The 24,944-nt window shown below is 42.2% G+C and overlaps 1 protein-coding gene across 5 annotated transcripts in view; it reads left to right on the top strand.

Moving 5' to 3' along the window:
- Positions 1-24,944, top strand: part of gabbr1b (gamma-aminobutyric acid (GABA) B receptor, 1b) — a 131,694-nt gene that overhangs the window by 49,578 nt on the left and 57,172 nt on the right. For all 5 annotated transcript variants that reach the window (XM_082520669.1, XM_082520668.1, XM_082520670.1 and 2 more), the window contains 7 exons: positions 9,724-9,894; positions 11,378-11,479; positions 14,050-14,115; positions 18,536-18,727; positions 20,427-20,672; positions 20,796-20,859; positions 22,428-22,505. In XM_082520669.1, coding sequence (XP_082376795.1) covers positions 9,724-9,894; positions 11,378-11,479; positions 14,050-14,115; positions 18,536-18,727; positions 20,427-20,672; positions 20,796-20,859; positions 22,428-22,505 — 919 coding nt within the window. The remainder of the gene's footprint in view (positions 1-9,723; positions 9,895-11,377; positions 11,480-14,049; positions 14,116-18,535; positions 18,728-20,426; positions 20,673-20,795; positions 20,860-22,427; positions 22,506-24,944) is intronic.

Below are 24,944 nucleotides of genomic sequence, written 5' to 3'. Positions count from 1 at the left end.
CAGGTAACTGCGAGCGAGTGCTTTCATACGACAGATACCTGGATGTTCATGATGCAGGTCTTCCAGCACTTTCTGTTGGTAAACCGGTGGAATGATGACCCGTTGTCCCCAAAGAACACATCCTTGTTCTGCTGACAGCTCGTGTCTGCGTGTAAAGTAAGGCTTAAGTGATTCGTCTTGCATATAACTTGGCCACCCATTCATGGTGTAGCTCCAGACCTTGCTGAGGATTGGATCCTTCATGGTTGCTCTCTCAATGTCTTTAGCTACTATTGGTAGCTCTTCCACATGTGAGAAATAGAAGATACTTCCCTCAGCGGCAATGTTGTCTGGCGTATTCCGAGGTAGACGTGACAATGCATCTGCATTAGCATGTTCAGCTGATCTTCTATATTCAATGTCATAATTGTATGCCATTAGAATAAGAGCCCAGCGTTGCATTCTTAGTGCAGCGAGTGTTGGGACAGCTGACTTTGGCCCTAGTATAGCCAGCAGTGGCTTATGATCTGTTATGAGGGTGAATTTCCTTCCATACAGATATTTATGGAATTTCTTTACTCCAAAAATTATGGCAAGGGCCTCTTTTTCTATCTGGGCATACTTTCGCTCAGCTTCAGTTAATGTTCTTGATGCGAAAGCCACAGGCCTTTCCTCTCCATTTTCCATGACATGAGAGATGACTGCGCCCAATCCATAAGGTGATGCATCGCAGGCTAACTTCAATGGCAGATTTGTGCTGTAGTGCACCAACACTTTGTTCTGCAGCAGTAGACTTTTTGCATCCCTGAATGCTTTTGCACATTCCATGGTCCAAATCCATTTAGCATCTTTTCTCAACAGGTTATGCAAAGGCTGAAGAATGGTGGATGGATTTTCCAAAAATCGACTGTAGTAATTTAGAAGACCAAGAAAGGACTTCAGTTCAGTGACGTTTGTTGGTTCTGGTGCATTTGCTATGGCTGCTACCTTTTCCTCTAAAGGATGCAGACCATCCCTGTCAATACGATGTCCCAGGTACTCCACACTGCTCTGAAGAAAGTGGCACTTGGAAAGCTTCACTCTGACACCATGCTTCTCCAGACGTGTGAGTACTTCCTCCAACCTCTTCAAATGATCCCTTTCAGATGAAGCAGTGATGAGGATGTCATCCAAAAAGCAGGTGACATGCTCCATCCCCTGAAGGATTTGATCCATCACAGACTGGAAAAGAGCCGGAGCACTGGAAACACCATAGCTGAGGCGATTGTACTTATAGAGACCTTTGTGTGTGTTGATGACCAGATACTTCTCTGATTCTTCATCTAACTGTAGCTGCTGATAGGCATGAGAAAGGTCAAGTTTACTGAAGGATGTTCCTCCAGCTAAAGTAGCAAACAAATCTTCAGTATTTGGAAGTGGATATCTTTCCTCTTCAACACACTGGTTGACACTGACTTTGTAGTCACCACATATCCTAATTGTTTTGTCTGCCTTTGGCACAGTAACAATAGGGGATGCCCACTCACTTTTCTCAACCTTTGAAATAACCTTCACCTTTTCCAATCTGTCCAGCTCCTTTTCCACAGCTTCTTTTAGTGCATAAGGAACTGGGCGAGCTTTACAGAAAATTGGTGTGGTGTTTGGTTTAGTGTGGATTCTAGCTTTAAATCCCTTTATGCAGCCTTGGTCATCCGAAAACACTGCCTGATGGCGCTGAATCACTTCTAGTACTCCTGGCTTTGCTTCTTTCTGCACCAGTACCTTGTGTACTGTGAAAATCTGTTTCCAGTTCAGCTGTAGTTTCTTTAACCAGTTTCGTCCAATCAGAGCTGGTCTGTCTCCCTGAACAACGATCAGTGGTAGGGTGATGTTTTGAGTCCCATACTGTACTGGTAACATAATATATCCACGCACAGCAATGTGTTGGCCTGAGTAGGACTTGAGCTTTAGCCCACTGGCTGGTTTTATAGGGAAATGAGTGAGATGCATCTGATAATACTTGTCTGATACTACCGACACTGCTGATCCTGTATCCAGCAGCATGGTGGTGTTCTTGCTCCCAAGCGCAACATCCACTGTGTATCCCTTCTCACTGGAGGTGATGGAGTACGTTGAATAAACTCCAAAAAGTTCAGCTTCATCATTCCTACTTGAGCATTCATCCTCAGTTTCCAAATACTGAGTTTGCTGACTGAATTTTTTATTCCTGCAAGCACGTGCAATGTGTCCTATTTTTGCACAAACATGACACTTTTCGCTCCTAAATTTGCACTCACGTGCTGAATGCTTTCCACCACAACGATAACATGGTTGCTTCATTCCTGTGTCTTTTTTAGGTCCCTTCCAGTTCTTTGGCTTGTTATTGCCCTCTTGCCTGTTCTGTCCTTTCCATCCTTTGTTGAAAAAATTTGGAGCATTTGTCAAGGCATTTACATGGTGAGGGTCCTGGCGTCCTGAGAACTCCATCGTATTTTTCGAAGCGAGTTCCATGGATACGGCAATCTCACATGCACGTGGAAATGTAAGATCCTTTTCCGATAGTAGCTTGCGCTGCACAGCATCAGAACGCAGCCCACTAACAAAACGATCCCTCAGGGCCTCATCCAAATATTGTCCAAAATCACATGTGGCTGACAACTGCCTCAGGGCGACAACATAGTCAGAAACTGCCTCCCCTTCTTTCTGGTTACGTTTCTGAAAACGAAAACGCTCAGCTATCACCACTGGAGTCGGCTTATAATGCGCACTTAACGCCCCAGTCAGCGCTGCATATCCCATGGTACTCGGTACCCTCGGAGACACAAGATTCTTTAGCAGCCTGTATGTATCTGCTCCGATCACAGAGAGAAACGTGCACACTTTCTTCTCATCGGAAACATCATTTGCCAACATCCATTGCTCCAACCGCTCCAAATATGACTCAAAATCTTCCTTCGATTCATTATACTCTTCAACACGACCCACATGCATCGCCATGTTAGCTCACCAAAAGCTGTTCCGCTGCAGCCGTGAAGAAAACGTCTTGATTTGTCTTTTTCTTTACATGTGAACACAACCCTCCTACAGCCTCTGTCACGCTGTGGAAATCTTTAGAATCCTCGTCGCCAGTTGTGATATTCTGGATTAGGCTCTTAAAAGGATCAGGACAGAAGGACGTGGATAGGTGCCTTTATTGAACAGCAGGACATCACACACTAACTTGTTGTTCTTAGCGGTGCAGAAAACTACCCTTTTTTGTTGTTATATATTGGTCAACCAAGAACTAGCCCTGTAACAGGCACTTCTGTATTTTACCACTGGGGGGCAACAATTCACTCTATTACAGAGTGCCCTAATTCAGCATGTGCAATTTCAAAGTCCACTAAAAAAGCTACACTGTCCACAGTCCGCTGAATCAGCTTACTTGATCTCCCTGCCAAGGACGAAGGTGGAAGTGTGGGAAGTTCTGGTTGCAAACTCTCCAGAGGTCCAGGGGCAGTTCCAGAACCATGTTCAGCCTCAGAATCAACCCCGGCTGAGTTACTAACTTTAAAGCAGTCTGGTTAACAGCCACACAAACAGTCTGAAAATCCACAGCATTGTTATTAATGGGCTCTAGTTTAAACACTCCAGGCTCAGAATGAGCACAAGAAAAATAGTTTCCACCACTCCCTGAACAACACTCCTCCCCAGAATGAATAGTCACTGTTTCAACAGGTAATGACAAAATGTCTCGGTTACTCACAACAGCTTCACAATTAGTAACTACAGGGCCAATTCGTTTGGCTCTCGGCGAAGGCAGTCGCACTTTTCTCCTCTCCTCCTCCTCCTTCCCCTTATCGTCCCTGCTTAGCCTCTTGTGTCCTTGTCTTGTCTCGTGTGTATTACTTTTCCCTGGAAAACTCTCTCACAGTCTGTTCTCTAAACCTAAAAGAATTATGGATTTGATCAACTGGTCTCTGAATGCTATTGACACCCTTTTCTCAACGAGAAGTCTGGGCTCGGGAGAGCTCGAGTGCCCTGGAGGGACTTTCCCTGACAGATACACGATGGATGGGTGGCATAAATGGAGGATCGTGTGCCTGGCGGGACTGTCCATCAAGGACGCTGAAGATATCTACCTATTCAGAAGCATGATAACAGGGTTCTTGCTGATCAGAGCTGGCTTGGCCCTGGTTTATCGGAGAATTAAGAAAGCGGAACCGGCTGTTCAAACCCCCCCAAGGCTGTCCGCTGGGATTGAAACGATGGGACGAGGCGCGACTTCTAAGAACGGGCTCATTGAAAGCAGCATAGTTAAGACCTTGGAGACGCTTACAACTGCCGTGAAGACTCAGAATAACACCTCCAAGCGTATACTGGGTTACATCAAGGAGAGGCCTGCTCAAAATGACACCTTTGAGCGAAAGTTGGATTACATCGCAGAACAGCTCACTGCAGTTGTGAGTTCTCAGAATCGGCTATCTGAGCAAAAGAATGACAACACCACGGAACGGAAGTTTGATACCATCATGGGGAAGCTCGCAGTTCTCCAACGGGAGTTTGAGAGACCAGTGTCGGAGTGTTAAAGAACAGCTTTGAAATTCTCCTGAGCTGCTCGCATAAAAGAAAAATCAACAACATCAACATCATAATGCGGATACTTCCTCGGCGCCAGCTGTGGGCTGAAGGCTGGAGCCGAACAAAAACTCCCTGATAACGACTGTGTGTTGACTGTTCTTCCCACTCTGTGCAAGGCCACCTGGGTTGGCTGGTAGACTGTTTACTTAACCTGATAGAGCGAAGGACACTGTCTCAGCTGAACTATGGACACGCACATACATACACTTACACTGATAAGCACTCACACATCCCCCCTCCCCTTCCAATGCCTTCGATGCTTGTTACCTCCTGGAAACCGTCTGGGCCCGCGCTGGAGAGTCGGCGCAGTGGAAGGATGGCTGCTGTGTTGCCTGGGATTACTCCTCACCCCCTACCAAACCCTGTTGCTGGTCACGTGCTCTATAATGTTGTACTGTGGACATTTATGTGCTTTCTGTGCAGAGGAGTTTTTTTGTTTTTTGTTCTCATGCTGTCCTCCTATAGCCCAGCATGAGTAGAGATCTCTTTTTTTCCTCTTGTACTTTCCCATTGTAGTGTACATTTTAGTGTTTTTTTCTGTAATGCAACCGTTCTCTGACTTGTATCCCCATGTGATGTCTGTGTAGTGTGTGTAAGGTCGGGGGCGGGTTCATTCCACTGCAGGGCAACCTGCCACTGCATGTGGCGAATAAAATTTGAACTTGAAATTGAACTGACAGTGAGCTGACAGTCACTGAACTAATAGTCTCCAGGCCCACTGACCCAGAGAAACCCATGATGGACAGGTTAGCCAAAATCTCTCTCTCACCACTTTGAGCAGGCTTAGCATTGCTAGTGAGCGGGGAAGAAACATCCTTCATTTTCTTGTTCATAGCAAATGGAGTTACAACTATGGTGGAGTCTGAGTTACTCACTGCGGCGCCTTGCACTGCTGGTCCAGAATCAGCTGATTCTTCTGAAGCCACAGGAGTGAGGTGAGATTTGGTTTGATGATGGCATGGGCACCGTCTCCTCCGAGAAGGTGGGGCCGCGTGTATGGAAACTGTCCCCTCCTGATTATCTGTATTTTTATCCTCTGTGACAGAGTCCAGTCTACTCACTGTGGTGACTAGCACTGCCGGTCATTTGTTTGCTGACTCAACAAACGTTCAAGGAGGGAGAGGAGATGGGGTAGGTTGGCAATGGCAAGGGAGCCTTCTTCCCTTCAGTGGAGGGTCCAACAAGTGAGCAGCAAGCAATGGTAGGGAAACTGTCCGCCTATGAAGAAAAAAAACAGGCAGCAAGGGCTCCCAGGGAGGCAGCTGCATCCTCCTTGCCCGTACTGCCCAAACCAAACAGCTCAAAGCTGGAGCTTGCCCTCAGCATGGTTACAATTTGAATTAGTTTTTTAATGTCCAAAAAGCTCACAGAAAAGGTAGTGGATGACAGAAAAGTATCAAAAAAACACTACCAGTATGTGACTCTGATGCTGATTTGCAGCCTGGGTTACGCTCTAGCAGTAACTCCAGAGCTGGGCGAGCAACTTCTCCTCTGAGGCGACATTTGAGTCCGCTGGGCCCATTATAGCGGAATTATTATGTCATGGTCAGCGATGGCAGACCGTGGAGTTGAGGAAAGTTGGACCCAAACGCTCTTATAGTGAAGGACAGTGGATTTATTTATAGTGAGTGGAAAAAACAACTATGTACAAATACAGCACTGTGGCTCCCGTGGCGATTCCTCTGTGAATCCTACACAGTGCACGTGTCCATAAACAGTGAGAATGTGACAACTCCAAAACCCGATTCCGCTCCGTGATTTCCCCTCATGACGACGCTTCTTGCTCCCGACTCCTGGTGACACAAAACACATACAGCTTAGCAGGAAACCCACAGTAGCGATGTCGTTCACATAAAAACTCATCAACTGAGGTACTTTACAGGTTTGCCATAGTATAATTCCACACTGACTGGAGCTCTGCCACCTTCTGAAATAGGACTCTCTTGATGAGGCCATCAGCTGCAGCTGGTGAAGGCTAACAAGCGGCAGGTGTGGCAGCCTCCAGTGTGAGAACACTTCTGGGTTGCAGTCCTCTCAGCGACCCAAAATATCCCGGAGCTCGTATGACCACACACAGGAAGAAAGAGGAAAAAAGCAGCGAAAACCACCAAAAACACAACATACGGAAAAATAAACATATACAAAAGATACATGAGCCCTGGGTCCTTAGACCCAGGCCATGACAGGTTTATTATTTTTATTGTTTTTGGAAAATGATGATTGTTATTATGACAGTGAGTCATCTTACACTTGTCTTACGCCATCCAATAGACAAATCACCTACACAGCTATGTGGCTGTCTGAGCTGAGAGCAAAGCACATGCTTTTGGAGATTTGGTTGTAAAGTGTACTGATTAAAAAAAAACATCTTTAAAAATTCCAGACGGTTTCCTTAATTTTTTATACACGTTGCTATTTTCATCTCGAGAGCTTTTGCTCCACTTCCTACACCAAAACTGGAAGAAGTGTTCACTTTGTGATATACTGCCTGAAAATATGTGTATTCAAAGGAAAATCTTAGATATCACATTTTGTGAACTAGAGGTTCATAAATTCTTTAGCTTATCTCTGCAGCAGAGGCGGAGGCAGACATTTGATACACCCAGGGCTTAGCCCTAAAGGGTAGTATGCATGTGGGATGGGGGCGGGGGGTTATAGGCTCTGTTTTGAGTTTTGTTCAAAAAAGCAGGACTTCATATAGGTTTTAAATTAAGCAGCAAGAACAAAGTCGGGGCTAAACCCCAATTCAACCAGACCCAGAACTGATTCGGAATTAAAACAGGACTACAACAGTTCAAAATCAGGACTACTTAGGACTTAACCAAGACAGAACCAGAATCAGAACTAGATGATAGTAGCACTAAAACCTGCACTACACTTATTTTTTAATTCTACCGAAGTCCACTATTTAGATTCAGAAAGGTTCATATAATTATTTAGCCTTGCTGTGAAAACAAGCCTGCATAACTTAATAAATGTAGAATTTGAAAAATAACAAACCTAAAAAGAAACATTAGGTACGAAATACATGAGTACCTATGATACGGTGATACTTTTGGTAAACAACCATTTGACTAACATGTGTGTCTCACCTGCTCTTGTTCATCTCTGTTCTGTCCTCATTCTCCTCTCTCTCTCTCTGCTCCTCTCTCTCCCTCTTTGTGCTGACAATCAAGCCAAACACCAACATCATCAAATATACAGTTGAAACCAGATATTTACAGACTCTTCAGATAAAAACACTTTTTTAATTGTAACATCAAATCAGACTAAATGTTTATTTTTTTAGATTGATAAATATAAAAACATATTTGTTAACTTTAAGAGTAAAGAGAGAAACTGTCTGTATTTCTTAATTGCAAATGGCACCAAATTGTATTCAAACTGAGCCACACTTATGGAGCTCCACAGTTCTTTTCCTGGTGTTTTGGTTGATATCTCTGGATTTTCCCATGTCAAAGAAACAGGCTCTGTGTTTTGCCTTATATGCATCCACAGCTGTGCCACCAATTTACTCACATGGACTCTACTAACCTATCAGAAGCTTCTTCAGCTCAGAATGGAATCGTCTGGAGTTTTCTTATTAATTAACAATAAACTTAGTGTATATGTACTCCTAAATTTGATGAAAGAGATAAAAAATAGAAAGCTCTGTCTCTCTTTATTCTGACATTTAACTAATTCAAAAGATATTTCAATATTTATTTATCCAAAACAAAACAAGTTTACTCTAAACTGATGTTGTGCAGTAAAAAAATGTTGTGTTTTCCATAAAGTGTATGTAAATATCTGGTTTCAACTGTCAATATACTGCTGTGTGTTGAAATTTTTGTTTTGCATAGGAATATACTGAACAACATACAAAGTACAATATATAAAATAACATCTACCTGAGTTTTTTCTTTGAAAGAAGCTCCTTATGTCCATTCTTGTATATCAGTGCATTACTGAAACCGATTTATTTAGCCGTGGAGGGTAACAACTGAAAATATGAAATAAACACACATGTAAGCTAAGACTCTCTAAAAAAACAGCAGTGTTGTTGTTCGGCTTTTCATGTTGCCATTTGTTGATTCACTTGAAGAGCAAGTAACTTAATATGGGTCAAATGATCAGTTTGATATCAATCTTTTGTGATACACCGTCATATTTACATTATTGGTACAGTACGAATGATTTGCTTTGGTACCTGCTCAAACTTCAGCTCTCCTCTGTCTGCCTGGCTGCGCTTCTCCAACAGCGCACGCGCAGGCAGCAGCTGCCCCGCCCCCTCGCTCAGTCGCTTAGTGTCTGAGCTCGGATCATACCAATATTAGGGGGGATTTACGCACAGTCGTAAATTCCCACAGTGTGCACTATGTGCTTCGAATATTGTGTGTAGTTTTTGTTTTATACAGTTGTCAGCCAGGCATCTAACTATGAAAAAATTACACTCCAAAAGACCCCGGGCTTCTGAAAAAACAACCCGGGCTTAAGCCCAGTAAGCCACCCCCCCGCTCCGCCACTGCTCTGCAGCCTCTCTTTGCTCTTTATTTTCTAGGATGTCAGTAGGCTCACAGTCCTAAATGCACTCATTTAAATTCTTGTCTCCAACATGATTTAAATAGAAATGGTGAACTGACTTTAAACCCCCCTTTAGAAATGCACTCCTTTCTTTTATTGCGATGACTTCTGACCATGTTCATGTCTTTACTGTGAAAACTATGACAGCAGCACGTAGTAATGTATCTCTTTTCAAGCTTAATTCGGATTGTATATGGTGACATTTCTGTCATCATTATGATAAGTGAGTTCACTAAAAGACACAATTGTTTTGAAAAATTAACTGCCATGTTTCAAGCATTTGACACATCTACATTCATTGTTATGCTGTCATGTATCCAAATTAATCTCACAAAGAGTAATCAGGAGGCCTAAAAGTGGTTCCTTTATTACAAAGAAGGTATACAGTAGGGGAAATAATTCCCCTGGTGAATTTGTAATTTTGCCCAATTGAAAAGAAATTAATAGTCTCTAGTTTTTACAGTAGTTTCCTTTTAATATATAGAGAGAACATTAAAAAAAATTATATAAGCGTCATAAACTGATCTTTGGGGGTTTCATAATCAAACTAAATGCATTTCTTTGTGTCTTTACATCTCTTAGCTGTCATATGGCTCCAGCTCTCCTGCTCTGTCCAACCGACAGCGCTTCCCCACTTTCTTCCGTACTCATCCATCTGCTACACTGCACAACCCCACTCGGGTACAGCTCTTCCAGAAGTGGAAATGGACCAAGATTGCCACTATCCAGCAAACAACAGAAGTATTTACCTCAGTGAGTCATATATTACAATAATTCTGTGAACTCATGTACAATGAGGGGTGTGGTGAAGACACTACACTGGCCCCACCTTTAAATAGGAGCTCGCTAGTCAAAGTTTAGCTAAATGTATATTTAAGGATTTTGTTAGCACACAAGCAAAATTGTGAACTAGATGCATAGTCTTATAATATGCTCCACTCAAACTGTGTACTAACACATCCAATTACTGCAAGGGCAGAAAACTTAACATGAAAAGCTTTCTCTCATTTTATAAAATAAATTACTCTGAATTCACTGAAGGATAAGACTATAATAATGTGAAATATTTTGCCATTTAAAACAAGAATAATGATCTTAAGCTTTTATTTTACTTTAAAAATACAACATGTTTTTTTGCGACAGCTCACTTTGACACTAAAATATTTCACTCGAAACTAAATTTTATGGTTGCACCATGTATTTTTCAATACTGTCCTGTGAAGTGGAAAGGACTTGTCCCCCAGGCTGCTTTCTAACATGTGTGTCACGGTACTGGGTCCGTGACCCAGTGTTTTATGTTTATTGATTAATCTGTATTTTTGGATTTAGTGTTATTCATGTTTTTGGTTCTCCTTATTGTTCTCCATGTGTGTATCCTTAAATTCTAGTCTTTAGGTTTCTGCTACTATGTGTTACACGTTTCATGTCTAGTCACACCTGTCTCTATGTTTGTGCATCTCCCAGTCAGTCATGTCTCCATGTCTCATGTGTCTCATTCCCTCATTTCCTGTCTCACGCCACACATCTGCCAGCGAAGACGTGACAATGTGATTGTGAAAGAGTTCTTTTTAACTCAAACCATGATCTGATCTACACAAGTAGTTTTGGGCCACAACATTTAGCAAATTGTGAGTGAAAACAAAGTACAGAGACCTTCCATGGTGTTTATTAAAACCTGAGGAAAATTCTGCTGCTCATGTCATCACCCTGCTGGCTAATGATGACTTTGTGGTTTTTATAAGCACTACAGTTTATGGCTATTTATGCTCATAAAAACAAATTTAAAATAAAAATCAATAGATAAAATGTTATTTGAGACAAGACAAATATGGACAAGAGAAGATGAGTGTACTTGTTGATTTCTCCAACATTATATGTATCACTTCGTGATATGTATAAGATTTTGTTCTCATTTCCATCACCATTTGCCATCTTTTATCCTCAACATATGGTTTTATGTCTCTCCTGATTCATTTTTCTCCAGGCTTCTATCTGTGCTGTTTTATCTGATTGTTAGTAACATCACCTCCACCACTCACCATCATTTTTCAGAATGACCAGTTCATCTTCCCCCTCTACTTTGCACTTATTTCAGTTGCTGTTAACTGTTCTTTGCATTTCTTCCTGCTGCCTACTATTCCATTATCGTTCTCTTTCCTTTTTTAGTTGCTGTTTCTGTTGCTCAGTCCTCTTCTGTGTGCTTATTATTGTGCTTGTCTCTTTTTGTGTGTCACAGACTCTGGATGATCTGGAGGAGAGGGTGAAGGAGGCAGGGATTGAAATCAGTGTTCGTCAGAGCTTCCTAACCGACCCAGCTGTGGCTGTCAAAAACCTCAAGGTGCGAGTTCCCCAATCATTCTTACACATACCAGCCAGCTGGACACTGATCAGTCAGGCCTTGTCTGGCCAGTTAACTGCCAGAGTGTTTGGATACTTGGCAAAAATAGGACAGAAATTTCAGAGGTAGCCTGCTGCTCAGAATGTCGAGTTAGTAACAGATGGAAGTTCTTCCCAATGGACGAAACTCTGGTGTAAAAAGTGTGATCATAATTGTATTGTAGTGTCCTTGGGATGTTTTCACACCTATTGTTTGTTTTTTCTGGTTGAAATCACTGGATGAGTTTGTAAGTGTGTAGATTTGGCCTGTACATAATGAGTAGATACAGTAAGAAGGTGCTATGTTCTGGACTACAGGAGAAGCCAAAGAATTTACATTTATTTCATGGTAAATGGACTGATTCTTATATAGCACTTTTCTACCTCTCCCGGAGGACTCAGAGAGCAACTTTGGGTTAGTATCTTGCCCAAGGATATTTGGCATGCAGATTGGGGGAAGCCAGGGATCGAACCTTCCAATCAGCAGATGACCTGCTCTACCTCCTGAGCTACAGCCACCCATTGGGGTGGCCTGTACAAACCTTTGCACGTCTATAGTATGTTCCTACATTGACGATACAGAGCACACGTGGCTACGGGACATTTTTTAGCCCAAACTTGTAACATACACATGGTTCAGATCAGGGTCAGATCTCATTCACACCATAAATAAAGTGCCCTGGAGTTTGTTTGGAACTCTACTGAGACCACCTCCTCCAAAGGGTCTCAATACGGTTGTTTTGATCCACACACCAATGAACTTCACTGAGGGAGCCTGACCAGAGTTTGATTTAACACAGCATTTGTGAAAATACCCTTACGATGCAATTAATGATGGTCAAAATTTGTCCAGCTCCTTGGAAAGCAATACAGTGACAATGTTTCAGTGTTGACAATGTTGATGAGTAACTGCAAATTTTGTAGTCAAAAACTCAAAATACTACTGTAACAAATGGCACATGGCATTGCAAGGTAAGTGAATGTTTATTTGCATTGATTTAGTTTGTGCAGCTTTCCAGCTGCCTTCTTCGGCTTAACACAGCACACAGCTCTGCCGTCATCTGTTCATGACCTCAAGCTGAAGCGCACTTGGGTCCTGCAGCAGGATAATGATCCAAAAAACATCAGCAAGTCTACCTCTGAATGGCTTAAGAAAAAACAAAGTAATGACTTTGTAGTGGCCTACCCAATGTCCTGACCACTGTCCGACCGAGATGCTGTGGCATGACCTTAAAAAGGCAGTGCATGCTTGAAAAACCCTCCAATGTGGCCGAATTACAACAATTCTGCAAAATGAATCGGCCAAAATTCCTCCATAGCGCTATAAAAGATTGCCAGTTACTGCAAATTTTCACACCATTGTGTTCTCGCATCCAAATGACTTCAGTAAGATAATGCTAACCTGCATACTACAGCTATTAAAACAGCACAGCTTCATAGTAGAAGAATCGTAGTTCTGAACTTACCTACCTACAGTTCAGGCTCCAAAACATTTGGAGCATAATATAACGATAGAACAAAGAAGCAGAGCAGTTAGAATGCTCTATCACAAGAATGGCATAACGTTCTCTGTCAAAAGTTCAGCAGTTGCTCTGTTCAGCTCCCACACACATATGGACTGTTATCAAAAGATGAAGGGTTACTACAAAGTTTTATTTATGACCGTGTACCATAAAAAGGTACATTTTTGTCACTATGAATATTTGATATGTTTAGTTTTATATTGTGAATTGTGTATTTACATTTTACCCCAGAATTGGGTTTGTACAACTACAGTCAAACCAGACCTTTGGTGCACTGTATTAAGTGGTGATTGTCTGGTGACCACTGGAAATAATGTTTATTCAGATAATTTTTTAAAATTACTGCCAAATGAAGTGACCAGGGTTGTTTCAAGATGGATGCCAAGTGTTAAGCCTCATTTCTAGGAGGAAATGAAGCTCGTGTGAAACATAAAAAATGTCGAATTCTCTTCTTTTTTTAAAAATAAAATCCTGTTCTTTGATAGTTGACCGAGCTGTTTAGAATGTCAGAAGAAAATCTACAGTGATAAACATAAACACTCTCTTTTTGGACATTTCTTACTCGGAGCAACAGAGCTGAGGAATTACTCTCTCTGAGCAGCAGATTCTATGTCTTATCTGGTTAAGTTATCAGATATGTATTGTCAGACCAAAGATGGTCATTTTTGTCTCTGCACAGTCATCAGGATCCCAGACCTGGAGAGCTTTGCTGGCGACAAAGCTTGAGAAAGCTGCAAAAAAAAAAAAAAGTTCTGACATGTGTTGGCTGACTTGCTTTCTTCCTGCCACACACATACCTTACAATGACCCAGCCCAGCATGCCACCCTAGTTGTAGTAACACAAACATGGTAACGGGATAAATGTCTTGCAGTGGAGAGAACGTCTATTATTGTCTGATGCAGGATGAGGGTTGGCTTCTTTGTACCCAGCCCGGCATGGCTTTTAAAGTGTGTGTTCTGTCTCTTCTCTCTGTGACTGTGCTGTCTTCATTTTATTTTCACTTTCAAGCGTCAAGATGCCAGAATTATTGTCGGCCTGTTCTATGAGACAGAGGCAAGGAAGGTCTTCTGTGAGGTAATGTTCTAACCAGATTCATGTGTATACTTTAAAATATTACATAACAGAAACATTTTAGGGAGGACTTTTTGGCCCAGCTTAAAATAATATGATAATAGTGGGATAATAAGGTGGAAATAAGCTGGTAATGTTATAGAGATAGCAAGTTATCACTTGTCAGTGATCAGCCAAATGATATTCAAGTAATTATCTTGGATCAAATTTCTGTAACTGGGTAATAATAAACTAACACTTGATGTGGGAACAAACATGCATTTCAGACAAAACCAATTAGTATTAGTATAACCTGGTAATATAGGTGCTGGACTCTGTCTCAGTCTGGAGTTGCCCCTGGTGAGAGGCGGCGGGCTGGGGGTGGGTATTGTAATATCCCCTCGGCTTGCTGCCGGTACGTTGGGGTTTTTCCCAGTGGACGAGAGAGTTTGTTCCTTGCGCCTTACGGTCGGGGAACGGGCCCTGACTGTCATCTGCGCTTATACGCCGAGTGGCAGTTCGGAGTACACAGCCCTCTTACAGTCCATGGGGGTGCTGGAAGGTGCTCCACCTGGAGACTCTGTTGTCCTGCTGGGAGACTTCAATGCTCACGTGGGTAACGACAGCGAGACCTGGAGGGGTGTGATTGGGAGGATCGGCCTCCCTGATCTGAACTCGAGCGGTGCTTTGTTATTGGACTTCTGTGCAAATCACAGTTTGGCCATAACGAACACCTTGTTCGAACATAAGAGTGTCCATAAGTGCACGTGGCACCAGGACGCTCTAGGCCGTAGGTCGATGATCGATTTTTTAATCGTATCAGACCTGATACGATTGCAGACCTGCGATCATATGTTCTGGACACTCGGGTAAAGAGAGGGGCTGAGCTGTCAACTGATCACCACCTAGTGGTGAGTTGGATCAGGTGGCGGGGGAGGACGCTGGACAGACCTGGTGCACCTAAACGCATAGTGAGGGTGTGCTGGGAACATCTAGCAAAGGCCCCAGTCCGCGAGATCTTAAACAGCATTCCGAGGGAGACTGGGGACATTGAGTCCGAATGGACCATGTTCAGCATCTCCATTGCCGAAGCTGCTGCATTGAGCTGCAGCCACAAGGTGGTTGGTGCCTGCCGTGGTGGTAATCCCCGAACCAAATGGTGGACACCAGAGGTGAAGGGAGCCACCAGGCTGAAGAAGGAGTCCTATCGGGCTTGGTTAGCCTGTGGGACTCCGGAGCCAGCCGACAGGTATCGACAGGCCAAGCGGAATGCGGCTCGGGCAGTGGCTGAAGCAAAAACTCGGGTGTGGGAGGAGTTCGGAGAGGCCATGGAAAAAGACTTTCGGACTGCCTCGAAGAGATTCTGGCAAACCGTCAGGCGTCTCAGGAGGGGAAAGCGGTGCTCTACCTGCACTGTGTATAGTGCTGGTGGAGCGCTGCTGACGTCGACTGAGAAAATTGTCAGGCGGTGGAAGGAATACTTCGAGGACCTCTTTAATCCCACTGACACGTCTTCCGAGGAGGAAGCAGAGTCTGGGGATGAGGGGAATGAGCCGCCAATTTCCGGGGGCGAGGTCACTGAGGCAGTTAAACAACTCCTTGGTGGCAGAGCCTCTGATGTTGATGAGGTCCACCCCGAGTTCCTGAAGGCTCTGGATGATGTAGGGCTGTCCTGGTTGACACGCCTCTGCAATGTTGCGTGGAGATCAGGGGCAGTACCCGTGGACTGGCAGACCGGGGTGGTGGTCCCCATCTTTAAGAAGGGGGACCCGGAGGGTGTGTTCCAACTACAGATCAAACTCCTCAGCCTCCCTGGGAAAGTCTATGCCAGGGTGCTGGAAAGGAGAGTTCGTCCGCTAGTCGAACCTCGGATACAGGAGGAACAATGCGGTTTTCGTCCTGGTCTCGGAACACTGGACCAGCTCTTTATCCTCTCGAGGATACTTGAGGGTGCATGGGAGTTTGCCCAACCAGTCTACATGTGTTTTGTGGACTTGGAGAAGGCATTCGACCGTGTCCCTCGGGGTGTCCTGTGGGAGGCGTTGCGGGAGTATGGGGTGTCTGGCCCATTGCTACGGGCCATTCGATCCCTATACAACCGTTGCAAGAGCTTGGTTCGCATTTCCGGCAATAAGTCGAACTCGTTCCCAGTGGGTGATGCCAGCTGAGGTGGTTTGGGCATCTGACAAGGATGCCCCCTGGGCGCCTCTTGGGTGAGGTGTTCCAGGCATGTCCCACCGGGAGGAGGCCCAGGGGCAGACCCAGGACACGCTGGAGAGATTATATCTCTCGGCTGGCCTGGGACTCTTTGCTTAGGCTGTTGCCCCCGTGACCCGGCCTCGGATAAAGCGGATGAAGATGGATGGATGGATGGTAATATAGTATTTTTGAAATAATGTATGTAATGTAAGTAATGTATTGGTAATATGTTTGCATTGAAAATTTTAACATAATGACTTGATAGTAACCTCATAATAATATTTAATAAAAATTGAAATTTTACCATCTTATAATGCTGGAATGAATCCTACCTATTCCTACCTACATTAATCCTTCTGTGTAATAACATTGAAGGCTGTAAAATGCAAAAAAAAAAACAACCCAATTTTTAACAGGCCTCGGAAGATATTGCAATAAGTTCTGTATATAAAGAGGCCTGAGAGAAAAAAAAAGTAGACTTCATACTACTTAGAGCTTCTTTGTTTATATTCACAAGAACAATTTAATATTTTTGAACACTACAAGGCCACTTAAATGTCAGTTTACGTTAATGTCTCAAACCTAACCAGTGTCAGACAGAGCCTTCACAGGCTGTAACAGCAACACACTTTATGTCTCAAATGTACTGTTTCACAAGACTTGATGGGTATAAAATGTTTTGTTTTTTTAATATATTGAATATCACTATTGTTGTTGATCTTAAACCCTCAAAAGTAACACTCACAGGTGAAAAGTTATAGTACAGGGTGGGCCATTTATATGGATACACCGTAATAACATGGGAATGGTTGGTGATATTAAAGTCCTGTTTGTGGCACATTAGTATATGTGAGGGGGCAAACTCCTGAAGACGGGTGGTGACCATGGTGGCCATTTAGAAGTCGGCCATCTTGGATACAACTTTTGTTTTTTCAATAGGAAGAGGGTCATGTGACACACCAAACCTATTGGTAATGTCACAAGAAAAACAATGGTGTGCTTGATTTCAACGTAACTTTATTCTTTCATGAGTTATTTACAAGTTTCTCTTTGTTCACAGCCATTGACATGTCGAAGAGGTTAACACGTGAGGAGCAGATCGAAATTGCATTGATATCTGGTGAACGCAGTAACCGGGTCATTGCAGAAGATTTCAATGCAAGACACCCTACGAGACCACCCATCTCCCATGCTACAGTTAGCAAACTGCTTGCTAAGTTTCGTGAAACTGGTTCATTGTTGGATTTGCCACAATGTGGGTGCAAGAAAACTGTCACTAATAAAGAAACATCAGTGGCTGTCCTAGCTTCATTCAGCAAGAGCCCACAGCGTAGCACTCGGAGCTGGCATGTTCCCTGAGTTTTTCCAGCAAGATGGTGCACCACCACATTATGGGTGCCAGGTCCGAGCATTCCTAGATGAACAGTTTCCTGGAAAATGGATTGGTCGTCGTGGGCCAGTTGAATGGCCCCCAAGGTCTCCCGATCTGTCCCCCTTACACTTTTATCTTTGGGGTCATCTGAAGGCAATTGTCTATGGTGTGAAGATACGAGATGTGCAGCACCTGAAACTACGGATACTGGATGCCTGTGCTGGCATTTCTCCTGCGGTGTTGCTATCAGTGTGTGAAGAGTGGGAGAAGAGGGTTGCATTGACAATCCAACACAATGGGGAGCACATTAAACACATTTTATAAGTGTTCAGAAACTTGTAAATAACTCATGAAAGAGTTACGTTGAAACCAAGCACACCATTGTTTTTCTTGTGACATTACCAATAGGTTTGATGTGTCACATGACCCTCTTCCTATTGAAAAAACAAAAGTTGTATCCAAGATGGCCGACTTCTAAATGGCCACCATGGTCACCACCCATCTTGAGGAGTTTGCCCCCTCACATATACTAATGTGCCACAAACAGGACTTTAATATCACCAACCATTCCCATGTTATTACGGTGTATCCATATAAATGGCCCACCCTAGATCAAGACAATTTTTTTATGCCACAGATCCACACCCAAGGAGCAGATCATTGTTGATGTATTATTTATATGGTTGTATTAGGTTCAGAAGAAGAATGCCATAATGTTGAATGTGTAACAAGGGAACATAAACTGTAGGATGCTAAAGTTAAGCAGGTTGGGTCAGGAGCTCTGCAAGATCCTTCTCACTTCTCTTTTCCTTAAATAAAATTGGTGTTGAATTGAATTTCAACTTCACACATTCTTCCATCATCTTTTTGCAGGTTTACAAGGAGAAGTTATATGGGAAAAAGTATGTTTGGTTCCTCATTGGCTGGTATGCAGACAACTGGTTTAAGATCAAAGACCCATCCATCAACTGTACTGTGGAGCAGATGACAGAGGCTGTGGAGGGTCATGTAACTACTGAAATTGTCATGCTTAACCCAGAAACAGTACGAGGAGCTTCTAACCTGGTAAGACATGCATTATCTTATGACACAACTTTATCAGTGATGCTCAAAAAAATTGTTGCAAAAAAAATCGAACCTTTTAAAAAGCTAAAAAGAAAACCCTAAATGAAAGTATTTCAAAGCACACCCCACTTTTCAGTTATTTGTTTGTAAAAAATGTTTAGAATCATGTATGATTTTCGTTCCACTTCTCACGTGTATACCACTTTGTGTTGGTCTTTCACGTGGAATTCCAATAAAATTGATTCATGTTTGTGGCTGTAATGTGACAAAATGTGGGAAAGTTCAAGGGGGCCGAATACTTTTGCAAGCCACTGTAAAAATGATAAACATCAAATAAACTTTGAAAATCAATATAGCAAAAGCCGTAATGGTTCACTTGGGAAAATAAGTCTTTTCTGCAGTTTTTCTTGGCCTTCACTGCAAGACAAGACAGGTAAAAAAAGAAAAAAGAAAGCATGCAGTAAAGCAAAGGCAAGGCAGAAGGATGTTAGATGCATAAAAGTGTAGAGGATGGACGTTTCGCAATCCGGTCAGTCATTTGTGTGATCCCTGAATCCATGGCTATATCATCACAAGCAATAATGACAAGAAGACTGAAATAATTTCAACAGTTAGTGTTTGTTGAATTCCCTGAGCACTTTAAAACACATAAGTAGGCCACACCTTGTGACTACTTAGAAATAATGTCACTTATGGAAAACAGACATTTTTCTATGCCTAAACTTGTTTTTGTATTAAACTTTAAGTGATTAAACAGTCACAGATTATTCTGAATCTTTTTACATGTACCATTAAAACTGTAAAGTAGACACTAACTGTCACTGTGGGTTCCCTGTTGTAAAGTCAGAGTGTTGTTTGAAACAAAAATTGTACAGCATCAAACGATTGTCTGCCAAGCCTTTTTCAAGCAGATTTAATGAAGACTCGTGGAGGTTCACTACTGAAATGACAATAACTTACAGTGTGAACAACTTTTGTTACATATCAGTGGAAGAGCAGAACTGCAATTTTAGTACATATGCTCAGTGAAAACGTCTGAGCATGTGACCATATTGTTAAGTATTTTATACTCCCTTTCTGTTACAAGAAACATAACATTGTTTTGTTGGAATTTAACCCTATAATCCCCAATACCTTCACACAGTGCACATATTTTTAGAAACGTCATTAATTAATTAATAAGTTATTATTACTGATTATTGTTAACAAATTATTAATTATTTTTTGCCTAATAACTAAAATTCTTATAACTTAACATAGTTAAAGCTTTCATCATATACGGTGTAGCAATGATTTTTAAAATCTACAGGAAGAGGGTTTTTTTAGCCATTTTGCGTAGCCCTAGTTACTTGCAATTAGGGCTAGGCAGACATGGAAAAAAAGACAAACAGAATTAAGGTGAGGTTTGTGCACATCATGAACAATGAGCATTGTACACAAAGGAAAATGTTTTCTGTGGTATATCTGGATATAAGAATCTAACAACTTAAAATATGCCTCAAGTAAAATGCTTCAAGGTCACAATATGCTTTCTCTCTCACTGACACACACACACAAACACACATGCACACAAAAGACCATGCAAAGCAAGTGAAATGATGTAGTCACTGGGCTTCTCTTTCATATTTGTTGGGGTTTTACCTTATGATCAGTGTGTCCTGTGTCTAACTATTGCTCTGTCATGGTCTCCCGTATCCAGACCTCTCAAGAGTTTCTTGCTCAGCTCATGTCCAAACTTGGGGGTAAAAATCCAGAAGAAACAGGTGGTTTCCAAGAGGCTCCGCTGGCGTATGACGCTGTGTGGGCTCTAGCGCTGGCCCTCAACAAAACCGTTGGGCCCCTTAGGGCCAAGGGTCATCGTCTTGAAGATTTCAACTATAACAACCGAGATATCACTGCTGAGATCTACCGAGCAATGAACACCAGCTCTTTTGAAGGAGTGTCTGTAAGTGCAACACTTACTGGTGCTGGAGTGAGAGAAAAAAAGTTGCAAAGAGAAAGACACATGGGTACTGTGTGAAGGGTGTGTGTAGATATAGCATCATCAACATTTTTATGCTTCTTTCAGGGTCATGTTGTATTTGATGCTCAAGGATCTCGAATGGCCTGGACTTTAATTGAACAGCTTCAAGGTATGCTACAGCAAACATGTCTACTTTCAAATAGAACTGATTGTTTGGTCTGTCCATGTCCCAATTGCCAGTCTTGGTAGCCAGGGATTGGTCCACCAGGACCTCCACATTGTACCCGACCCCTACGGTGCCTCCTGCAGGTGGTGGGCCTGCAGGAAGATGGGTCCATGTCCCTTTTTCAGGCTGTGACCAGCCGGGCCCCATGGACTAAGGCCCGGCCACCAGACGCTCGCCCTCGGGCACCCTCCCTGGGCCTGGCTCCAGGGCAGGGATCCAGTAACCCTATCCCAGGCAGGGTGAACTGTTCCCTCGATGGTCTTGTCGTAGGGGTCTATTTCATCTAATTCAAAAAAAGACATCAGTGTCACATCTTTGTATTAAGTACACAGTGGCATTCAGGATGTGGATAATATAGTCTGACACCATCTATACCAACAGATTGAAGCAGATTTATTTAAACGAACACAAAATGTCCCCATGAAGCTTGTAACTTATTTGCTTACCTAGATTTTCAGTAGCTCATAGAGTCTTCTTGTCACAGTCAAAATGCTAGATTTGATGCCATGTAGAAAATTGTGATTTTATTTCCAAAAAGCAGACTTGATTTAACAAAGGTGAGCCTGTTTATTCAGGCTGCTGACAAATTCAATCAAACAAAAAGTCCAAAAAGCAAGGCAAACCTAAATCCACAGGAACATACTGGGACAGATCACAGACATTGTCCCACCAACTTCTTACCATTCAGCTGACTCCTCAGGATTTGCCTGACTCTCTGCAGGTGCTTACTGGTTGCAGCTCTCCTAGTGGCCTCTTCATGGTTCAAATTTGTCTGTGGGATTCTTGTAGCTGTCCTCTAAGTCTGCAATGTTGCCTTCTGGTAGTGTGATCCCCTCGGTTGTAACTACCTATATTCATATATATAAACACCCTGAGGACCAGTCAGTGAAATACATCACAGTGGGGGGAAAGAAGGTACAGGTAAATACATTATGAGATAGTCAAGTGACTGAAAATGAAACCTGACTAGAGAACCAAACACAGACACTGAGAGAAACAAAAACGAAACTTTAATACAAACTGGAATTAAGAACTTAAGACTGGAAAGTCTGAAATGCATAAGGCTGGAAATGTAAATAAACAGCAAACAGAAAAACAAACAGAAGATATTTAATAATAAGCAGTACCTGAAAGTCCAAAAGCATGACAAATTGGGTCAACAACACTGGACCATCCTCTTTTCAGGATCCAGCACTGTGAAGTTCCCAATTAAACCAGAAGGTCCACTTAAAGTCACGAGATGCAATGTTTCTCCTGTTGTATGTTAAGCTGCCTACATCCTTCAAAAGGAAAGTGAGGCAGCCCACTTCACAAAATGCCAAGCATTTAATTTGAGTTCAGTTCTGGTATAATTTTGCTGTTGTACTGAAATATTTAGAGGACAAATGTCCCTATACATATTTGGCTTGTTAGTAAGGTTGAAGACACTTCTGGATCTTCATTAATTATGTTAAGAGGCATTAGAGTGTGAGCCTCCATTCTCATTCTCTCTCTTTGTCTGTATTTCACAGGAGGAAGCTATAAAAAGATCGGATACTACGACAGCACTAAAGGCAATCTGTCCTGGTATGGGAATGACAAGTGGATAGGTGAGGAACATTCATCTTCCTATGCCCCTTTGTTTCTCTGTCTTGTACTCCACCCTGCACCCTTGTTCCCCCAAATTCCTTTTTCCTCCCTCTGTTGTTACCCTCTCCTCTTTACCATCTCACTCTCTGTGGTCAAAGATTGGTGGTCAATTTGCATACATTTTTTTAGGTTTTGTTTAGCATAGAATAGAATAGCCTTTATTGTCATTGTACAGAGTACAACGAAATTGGAGTGCCACTCCCTTGGTGCAAGATAAATAATAAATATAAATGTAAAATATAAAAAGTACAATAAAATAATCGCAAGTACTCAAACAATAGTAAGTACGATATATACAAGCATGTGGGAACAGCAACAATTTGCTAAATTTTAAAAGCTCACCAGATATCCAGTTAAGTCACACCTAGATAACAACAGTTAAGCAATGTGCCACTGCACAGCACTGCTGTGCAGTGGCAGTTAGATTCTATTTATTAATTAAGCATGAAAACAAGTTTAATGCCATGACAGCGATACATTAAACAGAAGGTGGCTGCTAGAAGTCAAGTAATCTGGGTGGATCTGTGTTCTCTAATAAGCACACGGAAGATCTGAGACTGCATCCATTTCCGTTCTGCCTGCACGAACAACAAAACGCAGATCTCACAGTGGTTAATGCACTGAAAAACTGTGGAGAATGTTGCATATATATATATATATATATATATATATATATATATATATATATATATATATATAATTCTTATATATACAAAATAAATAATAAATGAATAGAGTTAACCTCCTAGGACCCTGCATCCACATATGTGGACATCACATTTTGGGTTATTTAGACCAAAATATTGACTTTTGCTCTGTAATTATTGGGGATTTTAACATTCATGTGGACAACCCTCAGGACAAAGGGACTAAAGACCTGAGTAACACTCTGGGCAACTTTGGGCTGACTCAGCATGTAACAGAGGCCACACATAATAGAGGACACACTCTTGACCTACTGATCTCCAAGAGCCTGAGCATTTCAAAGGTTACTGTGTCTGATGTGGGCTTATCTGATCATTACTGTGTTTTCTTTGAAAGTAAAATCTCAGCCCACATAAATATATCAACAGCAGTGATCACAAAACGGTGTATAACTGAAGACAGTAGTGCAATTTTTAACCAGGTCTTCCCATTAACACCTGACCTGTCCAAAGGTTCAGTCAATGAGCTCGTCAATAGCTTTAATGCAAAAAATGTTAAATGTAATGGACACTATTGCTCCCATTAAGGTGAAGGTTATCTCTGGAAGGAAAAAGTCTCCATGGAGAAACTCCACACTAGTGAAAAACGAAAAAAGAGAGTGTAGGAAAGCTGAGCGCAGATGGAGAAAAACAAACCTCCAGGTTCATTATGACATCTATAAAGAGAAACTTCACAATTATAATTTACAACTGAGGAGTGCAAGGAGGTCCTACTTCTCTGACATCATCACTAAAAACAGCCATAATGCTCGGGTCTTATTTTCTATAGTTGACAGGCTAACAAACCCTCCTGTGCCAGTGGCAGCTGAACTTCATTCAACCATGGCCTGCAATGACTTTGCCAAATTCTTCACAGACAAAATCCAAAAGATTAGACAAGCAGTTGGTACATCAACAGCAGATCCAGGATATGTACTGTGTCCACCGAAAAACTGTTTAAACACCATGAAACAGTTTCAACCTATTAACAGCAAAGACCTGGAGGACATCTTAGGTCAACTGAACTCCTCCTCCTGCTGTTTAGATGTCCTGCCAACAAGTTTTTTTCAAAAAGGTCTCAAAGACTTTAGAGTCAGACCTGTTACAGATCGTCAACTTTTCTTTATTATCAGGTGTGTTTCCAGAACCACTAAAAACTGCTGTAATCAAACCTATACTGAAAAAGGACAATCTTGACAAGACACAAATGAAAAACTACAGGCCGATCTCAAATCTCCCAGTTTTAAGTAAGATCATTGAAAAAGCAGTTTCTCAACAGCTCAATTACTTCTTAAAACAGAATAACTGCTATGATGCCTTCCAGTCAGGTTTTAGACAGAACCACAGCACTGAAACCGCTCTGACCAAAGTGTTTAATGACATATGTCTGAATACAGACAGTGGAAAAATGTCAGTCTTAGTTTTACTGGATCTCAGTGCAGCATTTGATACAGTTGACCACAACATATTACTCAAACGACTGGAGAACTGGACAGGTCTTTCAGGAACTGTACTAAACTGGTTCAAAACATACGTAGAAAACAGGAAATACTTTGTATCAATAGGTAACTTCACATCCGAGCAGACAAGTATCACATGTGGAGTTCCCCAAGGTTCCATCTTGGGACCCCCTCTGTTTAACATTTACATGCTCCCACTGGCACAGATTATAAAGAACAACAAAATAAACTACCACAGCTATGCAGATGACACACA

The sequence above is a fragment of the Aulonocara stuartgranti genome (assembly GCF_965226115.1).
Source record: "Aulonocara stuartgranti genome assembly, chromosome: 22".
Lineage (NCBI taxonomy): Eukaryota > Metazoa > Chordata > Actinopteri > Cichliformes > Cichlidae > Aulonocara > Aulonocara stuartgranti.
Note: the sequence above shows the minus strand (reverse complement) of the source record. Positions and strands in the feature narration are given on the sequence as shown.